This window comes from Aplidium turbinatum, chromosome 10 (genome assembly GCF_918807975.1).
Source record: "Aplidium turbinatum chromosome 10, kaAplTurb1.1, whole genome shotgun sequence".
NCBI lineage: Eukaryota > Metazoa > Chordata > Ascidiacea > Aplousobranchia > Polyclinidae > Aplidium > Aplidium turbinatum.
The window spans coordinates 4,772,864-4,785,638 of record NC_137481.1 but is presented as its reverse complement, the minus strand read 5'-3'; the positions used below and the strand labels follow the sequence as shown (position 1 = coordinate 4,785,638).

Genomic DNA, 12,775 nt, shown 5'->3' with positions numbered 1-12,775 from the left:
GCATCGTCAGTTCTGATAAAGAGCAGTTTAAGCACAGTTTAAGCCTACAAGTAATGTTTTAATCATTGAAATACTTATTTTATTACCTTGCAGTCATCGTCAACACATGTCGAACGTTGTTTTTCGTTGCTAAAAAGAATTCTAGGGGAGTGGCGAACTTCTATAAAATCAGCCACATTGGAGACACTCGTGCGAGTGTCGTTTGAATAATATTGGATTACAATCCCGATAAAGCAGGTATTGCGTGGTGCAACAATTCTATTGTAGGACGTCGCCCAGGCCCAGACTTCAACAAAGCTAAGTGATCATTTTAGCATTGTTGCAAGTTTAACTCTATTTACTTGTGCTATCGTTATTTTTATTTTGTATTTTGGCCTCCAAGCACGCAGATTTGGCCGCCGAGAAGGAGCTCCCGGTAGGCCACGATGGCTGCCGAAAAAAAAACGAGTTTTAAGGCCTGTAGGCTACTGTGTTGCAAAATTTTGTGCCGTAAATATTATTTTGAGGCAAAAATGAAAGATTTTAATTAAGCTAAAAGCGAATAACAGAAATTGTTATATTGCAAAATGTGCAGTAGCTTACATAACTTTAAAAGGGCACCATTGCCCCCCCTGCCCCTCCATCTGCAGAAAATTTGAGGGCAGGGGGGGGCATTCGCCCCCACCCTGCACCCCCGCTTCAGGCGCCCCTGCAGACAAACTTATAATTGGATAAAAAAAAATCTTTTGAGAAAACTTTCATTATAGGTGCTATAAACAATTTCGCCCGGTTAATTTTTTGGGGGTGTTTTACCCTCTTCCCCCCATTCCAATTTTTTGTATTTTTGTTACATTGGGTAATAAGGGAAAAAACAAATACATATATACTCAATTACCCTACTCATACGAAGTCGCAAAAATTTACCGTAAAAATACTGTAACAGATTTGCTATAAAAACTTTTCCACGGCCTCTGTTTATGCACATGTTTTATAATAAATATTGTTACAACGTTTTTCAATCAATTTACAATGTAAGATTCAATTATCCTATGCCGTTCTCCATGTTTATTTCATTGTGTGGCTCCAGTTAATTGGATTATATTGTAATTGTTCCCAGTCTCTCTTGTTTTCCAGAACTTTTCGTTGCCGTTTGAGTTGGCGTGCAGAATCCATCATCTACAATTGACACAAGAATTTGTATGATACCGAAATGGGATTTTAGATTTATTAGACAAAACAGTTCATATACTCCATACTGACTAGTTCGGTATTTTAGAAGGCCTACACTCAGTGACTGATCCAGGGAGAGCGATGGGGACGATCGTCCTCTCAAAACACAGAAAAGTAACTTTGTTTAAGGTGTAGCCTATTAGCAAGGTCGGATCAATGTTGATCTAGGCTACACATCATTATGTTTTGTTAAAACCGCCCTCTCTCCCCTTCAGACTATTCGCTAAATCCAGCTTGTGAGGTTATAATAGGTCTCTCACAGAGTCACTGTCACAAGGGAATGCTAACCCATTCGGAAACCCAATCTAATGCGACAAAAACATTTTAAGCATAGGAGAAAAAATAGTAGCTTAGGCCTACTGTAATATAAAGTAGACTAATAAATCTTACACATTATTGAAAATTTAAATCAAATCAAATTTTTTTGTTAAATATAAGCTCAAATACTGCAAGACATTGTAGCCTAAGTGGTGACCTGCATTTATTCTGAGGTTGTTTAAAAAGCCAGCAATGAGGGAAACTCGTAATCATACATCAGTTTACATTAGCAACAAAAAAACATAAACTGTGATTATTATTTTGCTGTTATTCCTGGATGCCTTTTAAACTCAAAGGCTTTTCAAAACTGACTCACTTCTTTATTTGCTCTTGTAAAGGTTATGAGAAAGTTGAATCTTTGTCGTCTTTTTTCCGCATCTTCCATGCAGTCTCTGTAATCCTTCTCGAACATTCTCATGCTTTCGTTCAGTCCTTCTGTCCACTGCATTTGCCTTCGTACGTTGCGATCTTCCATTTGTGATTTCAAGGTGAATCTTATTCGTGATCTGTCGAAAACCACGCAGCGAATGAATTCAAAAATTAGATCAATATATCCCTTTGAGTAGTCGTGGGAGCGCCGCTCTTTTGTCATATTGTAGTAGTAGCGATAGGCCGATAGCGCGCTACATTTAAAGTAGCTGATGTTCACCTCTTACTCTACATAATTGAAGAAATGGACACTGGTGTTTCTCAACCTCTGGTCTGGTTCCTGGATGATACTGAGAGTGAAAAGTTATATAGTATTATACTGGAGAAGTGACTAAACTATAAACAATATGTGGAGATAATCCGCTTTTTTGAAAGGTAGACTCTTAGAATTTTAGCAAAAGCAATGCATTTTTTTGTAAAATCTAGAGAGAGTTTAAGTTTTCCTCTTACTTATAATCTTCTTTAACAGCTGCTGTACCATAAAATGGCTTCTGCCATTCCCCGTGCTCTCTCATCCACTGTTGTTGCCTCATCAAAGCACATCTTCTATGCATGTGGTACTGAGATTCTTTTGTTTCCAGGGATACCGTACGTCGAGGGACTGACGGTGGATGAAGAATATCGATCCTGAGAAAATCGGTTTGAATTTAAGAAAAGAAGTTATTGTTGATCTTATTGTTGTTGTTGTTGTTGTTATTGTTATTGTTAAGAAAAGTCATGTTGACGCATTTCAGAAATTTGCAATGATAGAGAAAGTAATGAAAATTAAATTTGCGTTTGTTTTTCAAAACATTTCCAAATGATTAGAACGCATCTACGTCTCAAGTAGCCAACGTAAAATTCTTCAAGCTCACACTTGCCTACTTTTTTACAGCAAGAATGAAAACTTTTTTGCGTTTGATAATTGCTTTTAAACCAAGGGTTTGTAACCTTTCACGCTACCGGGCCAAACTTGCATTTCTCATCGACTAATTTGTTTTATTTCAGAATATTTGTGACGCAGACCAGAAACCAAAGCATGTCTTGGGCCACATAATTTTGCTTCGCAGGCCACACTTTGCCCGCAGGTTGCAAAATGCACAATCCTGTTCTAAACAATGGTTTTCGGCACGCAAGCGACTTACTCCATAAGCGCCGAGTTTAAATCTTATCCTAATTGGAAAACTAGTCATATTTTTGTCTGCAGACGTTGAATCAATGTAAAAGCACTAATTGTGTGCTTTTACATAACTAGCTCAGAACTTACCTTGTAGTGGGGTTTAGATCCGATATCACTGGAGTGATGAGGGTGGACTTGCAAGAGATGCTAGGCAAGCGTGTGGGAAGTGTAGCGCTTCTTCTATGGCGTGGGCGACTATCAGAAGACTTTGTCGGGGTTGCCAGGGGCAACGTAGCTGACGTCATCACGATAAGACACAAAAGTGCACGAACACTTATTAAAAAATTAATCTAATTATATGATTCAGAAACCTGTTCAATACTAAATTACTTATATCCCTGTTTTTTTGCTTGCGTTGAATGGAATTTGGCTGCAGCTAAACATTTCCCTTTTGTGATAACCAGATACTAATAGGCTTGTTAAGTATGATAGCTATATTTATCGTTTAAAAACAAGAAATAAAAGTATAAAATAATACACTCAATACAGAAATTTCGTGTTGACTGAATAAAGTCTCTTCAATCGTAGTTTAGCTCGTATAAAAACTAATTAATCTTCATCGAATCTTTGTAGTTTCATTGTTAAAAATTGACATTTCATTCAATAAATCAAATCGACTTTTGTTGACAAGTAGTTGTTTGATTAAGCAACAATGCTGAGTTGGCTTGCTGTAAGTGAAACGTGAAATCTAGACAATGGAACACATCGCAACACGATTCGGAATCTAAATTTAGACTTGTGATGTTCATTTTATGTCTCTTGAGGTAGAAAAGACATAAAAACTTTCGTTTTTTGAGTAAATTGGTTTTGTTAGTAGAAACTTAACAATTGGCAAGCGTAAGAAATTCATTTAAAGTTCTTTTCATTCTTTGTTTAATCTGGTTTAAATGTTGTGGTACATTGTTGCTTCTGTAGTTTATTCGTAATATGTTGTACTGTAAACTTTTAAAACCTGTTTTATATTGTTTTGTACAAACTAACTTCCATAAACGCCACGAACTGTTTTTTTAAGCTTCATCAAAGTATTTTTTTTTCAAATGCAACCCCCTCAAAAACAATTTTGCAAATTTTTGTGCTTTAGTGATTCAAACCCTGCAGCTACACCAACACCAACAGCATACGGTACTTGAAGTTATCACTTAAAAATGTTAACTCAACTCAGCTACAAACTTTTGTAACATTATTGCTTCGAAAGAAACAAATTTGTAACTTTGAAACAATATTGCTTCGAAATCTCAAAAATATAACTTGTCTAACTTTGGTGCCAATGAAATGAGCAATAATATTTCTCTTCGCAGTTTCTTAGCAGTTTGTATCTAAAACACAACGAAAGTGCTAAACCACTTTCGAAATAATTTCTATTTTAAATTCAGATTATTGTTCACACAAAGGATTGGTAGAGAAATCTTTACGTAAAAAACAGCACAGAATTTTACATGACTAATATCAAGCAAAAAACAAGAAGTAAAAACTGCATTTTAGTGCATCAAGATGGGTAGAAAAATGTAGAATATGTTTTCTATCTGAGCTATTTTCAAGATAGATTATAACTAAGCTATTACCGCTTTTAACTGATGCCTTAATTTTTGCTCTACAACAGCAATTTATAAATATGCTGTATAACTTACTAATGTTTTGCAGACAATATAGTTTCGATTGGTGCTTCAAATATTTTAAATTAACACTTTTTTCTATTTTAAACTGACTACATACCCTCCAATCAGTGACTCTGCTCCAATAGCACCCTAAACAAAAGCTGTATAAGAATAAAATCTTGACTGTGATTTAAAAAGCTGTTGCTGCCTGTAATCACCCAGCAGCAAGGAGTAGCACTACATCAACTCAACGTAAAAGTTGGTGTAAAATAGAGTTCGTATTGTTTTTGTTGAAGTGTTTTTGACCACTACTTAAGTTGCTGTGATTCTTTGTCGATTTTGCTCTTGAAGAACAAAGAGAGAACTTAACTTTCTTCAACATTTACTGGAGTTATTACAATGGTACGATACACAAATCATTCATGTTTTTCTCAGATTTTGAATAAAATACAACACAAAACAAACGTACAAATCAGTCCACCAAACATCACGATTTTTACTGTCATTCCAATTTGGAATGTGCACTTACGACCAATTTCAGTAACTCAGTAAATAAACTTCAATATATTTAGCTGGTATTTCTTCACTCGAAATTATTCTGGCTCCAGGGCCCACAAAGGGCTTAGCACTGCATGTAAAAAAATGGAAGATGATATGGACTTGTACACCGTTGCAGAGTTTCATTCCATGATACAAGAACGTCCGCCCCGTTAGCTCAGTGGTTACTCGCCCCAGGGCCGGATTTAGCTGATGGGGGGCCCGGGGCACTTTTAGATCGGGGGACCCCCTGCAAACATGTTTTTCAAGCCTACGGCGCGAAAAACCACCTCTACGTTTACAATAGCATTCGGAAACTTTACATCCAACAATCGGAAACTTTACTATGCCAATCTCGGTGACCGGGCCTGCGTCAGTAATTCAAAGCCTCTACAAGTATGCAAAAAACTACCTCTACGTTTACAATAGCATTAATCCAGCACTGCACAGCAATTTGCAGAGACTTTAAAGGCTGAAAGGAAAAAAATAACACAAAATCACATTTTTTCCACGTAGGGGGGCCCTTTAAAAGTCGAGGGGCCCGGGGCACCTGCCCCCTCTGCCCCCCTAAATCCGGGCCTGACTCGCCCGGCCCAAGATCACGCAGCGTAAGTCTGACTCTCGGTTTGTGCGCTTGAGCAACGCATTTCAGGACTGCTCTCCATTCAGCGGCATCTAATGGATGGAACAGTTCTCCGGCAACAAGACTTCAACAATCGGAAACTTTACTATGCCAATCTCGGTGACCGGGCCTGCGTCAGTAATTCAAAGCCTCTTCAAGTATGCGAAACCGCCAGGATTAAGCTCTGCAAGAAGCTTTCCCAGTCCGAGGATAAAGATTTAATCAATCAATCAAGTAGAAGGAATCCAGTGGTAACAAAACAGACTCACACTTTCAGCGTTTGTGCGGTGCTGATTCTAACCGCATGGTGTCGATAACGACTTGTATGCAATTGATTATTTTCTTCCATCGTTTCTAGCACTAGTTGCTACGTTCATCTGATGAAATTGAAAGTAAAATTAACAACAAACAAAATGGTTTATTGCTTCACTGACGTTTCGCGCACCATGATAGTGCGCATCCTCATAGCAAATAACATACAAAATTTTGTATGTTATTTGCTATGAGGATGCGCACTATCATGGTGCGCGAAACGTCAGTGAATACAAAATTTTGTATGTTATTTGTATGTTATTCGCTCTGAGGATGCACATTGTCATGGTGCGCGAAACGTCAGTGAAGCAATAAACCATCTTGTTTGTTGTTAATTTTACTTTCAATTTCATCAGATGAACGTAGCAACTAGTGCTAGAAACGATAATTGTCCTGATGAACACCCAAACTTTTCAGTACTCTATTTTCTTCCATGTTAAGCTGGTGTTTTTCCATTGTGTTTTGGACTTGTGTACTGTAATCGGCTAAGCAAGCTTTCCAAGAAAGAAAATTATCAGCACAGTTGTGGACAGCAGTGCAGCAGACAACAAAGTATAGCTTCAAAAAAGCAAACAGCAGTTACAAAAATGTTAAACAAACAGTTCATCAAATCCGAACAGGCTCAATTTCAGATAGAAGGCTACTTTGAGAACAGGTTGAAGAACATCGATCTTGTTATTGATTACATCTGTCTGTTCTTGTTTTACGTTTAAACTGCTGCAGATCGACTTCAGCGAATTATCGATTAACAGAATGCCGAAATTTTTTCCAGAGCTGAAGGTCACCTTGGTGCAGACGACGATGCATGACGATAAGAAAAGTTTTCAGACTTTTCGTGAATTAGGTTGCAGTAGTTTAGTGGGTGGCTTGGAGCACAGTATGTGAAAAGAACGAGTTTTGTAAGCATCACGTGTGTTGAATATAGCATAATAATATATTTAACTTTCGTATCCAGTGAAATTTGGAACAACAAAGGTGGTAGCTTAGTTCAAAAAGTTTGTTTTCATTTTTGTCAGTTCTCTATAGGACAAAGTACAGTATTTTCTCTTTAAGGCGGATTTTAGTTTAAAGAATAAAAACTTTGTTGATTGTTGGTATTAAAGATGTTTTACTATTATATTATAGTTTCATACAAGAAATAGCTTTCTTTTTACTTGAGGCTACACCTCCAATCCGACCGACTTGGGGCTTTTACTACTCTCTCCCATAGTCATAGATCAAATATTAGTGACATATAGATCTATTAATCCCAAAACTTGTGCTAGGGCTCGAAAGCTACAAAACGGCTTATAACTGAAGGATTGGATAACCAAATGCGGTGTTGGGTAAGCGGTAACCAAATGCAGTGTTGGGTAATCAGGTAACCAAATGCAGTGTTGGGTAAGCGGTAGCCAAGTGAGGTGTTGGGTAAATGGGTAACCAAATGAGCTTTGCACCATCTTGGGAGGTTTCCCTCTGAGATGAATTTTTATAGTGTCGTATCAAAAAGACAACCGGGTAATCTGCAAGTTCAAACGCGTACAGCCGATGTAAGGTTGGCTTTTTCTTGTTACCGATATATTAAATAATTTATAAGTTGACCGCATGTTCATTTGAGTGCACTTTATTTTATTAGATTAGCGACTCCTATCTCTATAAACAGAACCTAGCTATATCTATGAGGACTAGGTGAGGTTGCTCATACTAAACTACTAAAGTAAACTATAGACCGGGATTGCTCCGCTTAGTACTAATAATAATCAATATCCAGGGGTGTCGTATAAAATAGAACAACATTTTTATACTTTGACTCAGTGGCGGCTCGTGGCCTGTAGAAGTGAGGGTGCTGCAAGTGACATGTCCCTGCAGAGTTCGCGAACGTTCCGGCGGGGGGTCTGGAGGGCCTCCCCCAGAAAATTTTGACAAATTACATTGAATTTGGTGCGTTCTGAGCGTATTTCCAGCAAAAATTGCAATCAAAATAATCGAGATTAATGTATTGATTACCTTTACAAAGAGTTTTCACAAACATAAATTTCCATAATTAAGGTGCAAGTAGATTTTATATAACAAGAAGTCTCAAATACAGGTGAAGTAGCCCTACTGTTCTTTGAAAAACTCCATGGTGTTATGGGGTGCTGGGTGTTATGACGGAGGTTTATTTAATTTCTTCCAGCGCACACAAACAACGACAAAGTGTAAACACACGAAAATAGCACTAGAAACAGCAGCCAAACGATGATCGTTAAAACACGCATAGGAAAGTGTGTATTACTGCAGCGAAATAAAATGCATGGCTATTGCACCTGAAATGAAACAAAGGCCTTTACAAAACATATACACAGCTCGGACAGCTGTAACTTCAGCCAGGGATACTATTTGGTAGGCTACTACACCTTGTCCCAATGAGCAACGACAATTAAGAGGTAACACCATTCTGCCTCAAAGTGAAATTTCTGCTGCTGGTTGCAGTTTATAGTAAGTACCCAAGGACCAGGACTACATCACACACGGTGATATTTAAAATAAACAAATTTTCTTTGTTTATTGCGGTAAAGTCACTTGTATTTACTTTATTTTGTTGAGCAGCCAACCATAGACTATAATAGTTTGGAAGATGTAATCAAACAGTAATGTCGAAGTGAATGAAGAGACTAAGTTCAAATAATATACTGACATAGTTCTCGTAAATTTTGCCTTGAATATTATCGTTTGACCGTGTTTTTCGATACAACCCTTTTGACGTACGGAGGAAGGCAAGTGCATTGCAGCAACAAAATTGAAAGAACAACATGGCAATGACACACACAGCTAACTCAGACAGACAGATAACAAACTACATAACACATTTAGAGGTGTGCTGACTTACACATTTAGACGATAGTGTCTACAGTCGGTCCGGTGCCGTGAACCATGTTGTTACGAGGGCTAAGTACAAATAATTTTCACGCATAATATACTAACATTTACATAGCACCACATCCACAGTGCAAACTATGCCCCTGGACACTGTGCAGTGTGCACTGTGCATGACAATGGTGATAATTAATACGTACTTTCAGTTATAATGTTCAGTGAAATAGAACGTTTTCAAGCGAGTTTTGAATTCATTTAATTTTTCAGCTTCTTTTACACAAATAGGCAAACAATTCCAGCAAGAGCTGGGAAAGTGCGATTTCCACATTGTGTCTTACATGAAGGGTTGCACAAGAGGAGCAATGTTGAGAACGCAAAGTTTTGGCAGGTTTATAATGAACAAGTAAAGTGTCCAGATAGTTCTGAGCAAAACCATGGAAAACTTAATAAATTAATAGACATATTTTGAAACGAATACGATACAATACTGGAAGCCAATGCAGGGATTTTAGTATAGGAGTAATATGCTCATGTTTGCGTGTTAAAGTAATTAGTCGAGCGGCAGTATTCTGAACTCTTTGAAGACGCAAAATAGCACAATGTTATTTAACAATGAATTTGAATAAACAAGCCTGGATGTGCATGAGTTAAAGTTTTACAAGCATCAATATTTATGAACTGTCTGATGGAACCAATATTTCTGAGATGAAAAAAGCACATTTAACAGTGTCACTGACAAATTTTTCCAAACACAAATGTTGATTTAATGATACACCAAGCAATTTAATTGAATTAGAAGAAGAAGGAATAATATTACTCAGGGTAAGGGTCATGTCGTTAAACTTTGAAATACACCGTTTTGGAAAAAATACAATAAACTCACATTTTTCTTGATCCAGTTTTAACATATTAGCCTACAGTAGGCTATAGAACACCCAATTTGAAATATCAACCAAACATTTTTGATTTTTAATACAACATGATGAATCTTCATCAGTAGGGCAATCAAAAGTCAATAAAGTCAAAATTTTTCTGCCTTGTTCAAAGTTTATAAAACGTCCACAAACTAAATTTCAGGCTGACACGAAGAGAGGTTTCATAGTTATTAAGTAAAAAAAAAGTCAAAATTCATGGTTAGGTCAAAATTTTCTTTTAACGTAGTTTTTCTTCTCTCTATTGATATTTTATTAAATCTACACAGATACTGATTTTTTGTTGCAATTTCTGTTGCTATTCTGACGTAATAATCCATCTGTTGCAATTTCTGAGATAATAATCTTGTTGGGGCCACTACTGACGATTGAATATTAGCCAGCTACCCTGCTGTTGATGAGTTGGTTGCCATGGTTAAAGCAGTGACCATTAATAACAGGTCAAGAAGAGCTAGTTTAACTTCCATTGGCCAATCTCCACACTCCAAAGCCAAATGTAACTAGATGGGCCTTTGGTTGAAAGCTGCTTTCTATTATTCAAGAAGTCTACCAAAAGTAAGAAATATTGTGGAAGGCTTCCATGATGGTGGATTGGTGGTGTCTTGCTGCGGCGTGCTCAAGATGCTGTAAAAGCTCCCAATTTAGCTACTCACCTTGTAGAAATAGAGGAGCAGTACAGTACAGTGCACTGTTTGATATAATTCAGAAGATGGAAAACAGCCGTTACACCATTCAAGAAGCTTACCAGAAAATGAGGTCTCTTAACTTTGGTGTTGATGGCTGCCAAATTGGAAAATATATTCAAGCAAGAATCTTAAGGAATAGCATCAAGTGCATTGTGAAAATGGGACGAGATGATATTTTACCACATTTTTATAGAAGGCTGAGGAACTCCCAAGCAACTTCTGTATCAGTAGAGAGAAGCTTCACTATTTTAGGAAAAATTTTGGCGAGAGACAGAAACTTCAAAGGTGATAATGTGAAACATTACTTGATGTTGAAGTATAATAGTGCAGAACCCCCTCAGTAATTTCGGGATATTTAGACACTCCATATTTATCTTTTGCAGTTTTTTGAGTGACTTTCATTACCTGTGGTGTCGTTGAGTCTTCCGCATTTTTCTCATATTTCAATAGAAAAGAAGCTATCCTTACCTAACGGTTTGATTTCTAAATTTCACGTTTGGGTTGCAAACGAAGAAAGTTATTGGTCAAAATTAGGTCAAAATTTGTAAATTATAAAGTCAAAATTTCAAGTTTTTAAGTCAAAAAAATTGGTTGCCCTATTCATCAGCAACATGCCAATACAATTGTATATCATCAGCATATGAGTGTTGTAAAACTCTATGTATGAAAGCCCATGTCGCTTCATGATGTCAAACAGAGGTTTGTAGAGGCAAAACCAGACAGGGCCGAGAACAGAACCCTGAGAAACTCCAGAAGAAAGGAATGTTGCAGAAGACATTGAGTTTTCAATTGCTACAGACTGAGTTCGGTCAAAAAGATGAGAGAACCAGTCAAGTGCCATTCCTGTAATGTCAAAATCTGATTTGAGACGATTTATAAGAAGTTTGGGAGCTGGTATACAAGTCCCCCTCACCCTGGTAACTCATGACAAAGAGGAATTGACCAAAACATGTGGACTGAAGTGTGTGAACAGTAAAGCAAAGGTAAAGTAGTTTCACCCTATATGTTTGGTCGAGTCCTGTCTTTGTCATGAGTTACCAGGGGGGGGACTTGTTTACCAGCTCCGTATAAGTCCAAATGAAACTTCCAGCATAAAACTATGAGATATAGCATTTACTAAAAATTGTATATTTAATGGTACAAAACTTCAAAAATTACAACTAACCTCTGGAATGCATTGATCGTTGCACCACTCATACGTAGTCATCATGCGAATGAAGCGATTTCAGAGAAATTAAAAACAGTTAATACAGCAGGTATGAATTTTCATAAAAGTAAAATCACAGCATTGTAAGGATGAGTGTTAGATGGCATGTAGCAATAAAAATTAGCTTAAGAATGGCTCTGAACATAATGAAAAGGTGCTTAGTAACCTAACAAGAAAAAAAAAACTAAAACTTAAATCTTAGTGTAGCTACCACTTTGCAAGCAACTTCTTTGCAATAATGGATCGCTACCTCATCATGACCTCTGAGTGGCAACTCAAATTTCTCACACAGTTTGATGCAGTTGATAATTTTTGCTAAAATTTGCCGATTTTCTATCACTTTCTCATTGTGGCGAGCAATTGATTATATCTGTATCCAGAATCAAGCTGGGAAGCAATATTAGCTGTTCCTAAAAGAGGTAAATTTACCATTTTGTTCAAATGAAATTGTGATTTATCATGTCTTGCAATGTTTCAATTGATATGATTTAAATCTTTAATTCTAGACTTTGTCCATGATGTATCACCACCAAACAGTAAGCATGGAAAGCAAAATAATGCATTTTTTGCACTGCAGCCACAAGTTAGTTTTGTATAAATGGTCACAGCGGTAAACCATAATTTCTTCGTGGGAAAATTGTAACTTAAAGTTCCCGGATCCTTTCGTCTGCATATAATGACCGAAGAAACACACACTTGAACTTCTTTTCAAAAAAGTGTATTTCTGTAAAAATTAGCCCACGGCTACCGAAAACGAGGGGGTGCAACGCGTACACCACTGAAAACTGTCACTACAGAACAGATTACTTGGATAAAAGACGGAACTTTTGTCCAGCTAGCAAGCACTAAGCCAACAGTTAAATGAGCGGCCAACTTTCAAGCAATCATTTTACGAATGACCAGAATAGATAGCAATATCTCAAATTCACGTATG

At 37.1% G+C, this 12,775-nt stretch overlaps 1 protein-coding gene across 1 annotated transcript; it reads right to left on the bottom strand.

Annotated features, from left to right (window-relative positions):
- Positions 1 to 880: 880 nt before the first annotated feature.
- LOC145778907 (uncharacterized) lies at positions 881 to 3,426 on the bottom strand. The gene is made up of 4 exons (XM_082590494.1): positions 3,203 to 3,426; positions 2,407 to 2,583; positions 1,844 to 2,033; positions 881 to 1,155 (listed from the first exon to the last, which is right to left on the bottom strand). Exons 1-4 carry the CDS (start codon positions 3,358 to 3,360, stop codon positions 1,045 to 1,047), a joined length of 636 nt encoding a protein of 211 aa, XP_082446620.1. The 5' UTR covers positions 3,361 to 3,426; the 3' UTR covers positions 881 to 1,044.
- Positions 3,427 to 12,775: the final 9,349 nt, after the last annotated feature.

Bases quoted from the DNA above. Each gene is read 5' to 3' on its own strand.
- LOC145778907 (XM_082590494.1), bottom strand. From the start codon at position 3,360: ATGACGTCAGCTACGTTGCCCCTGGCAACCCCGACAAAGTCTTCTGAT. The intron at 2,584-3,202 runs GTAAGTTCTGAG...CGATTTTCTCAG, and splicing joins GATCTAAACCCCACTACAAG to GATCGATATTCTTCATCCAC. The intron at 1,156-1,843 runs GTGAGTCAGTTT...TGTCAATTGTAG, and splicing joins TTACAAGAGCAAATAAAGAA to ATGATGGATTCTGCACGCCA.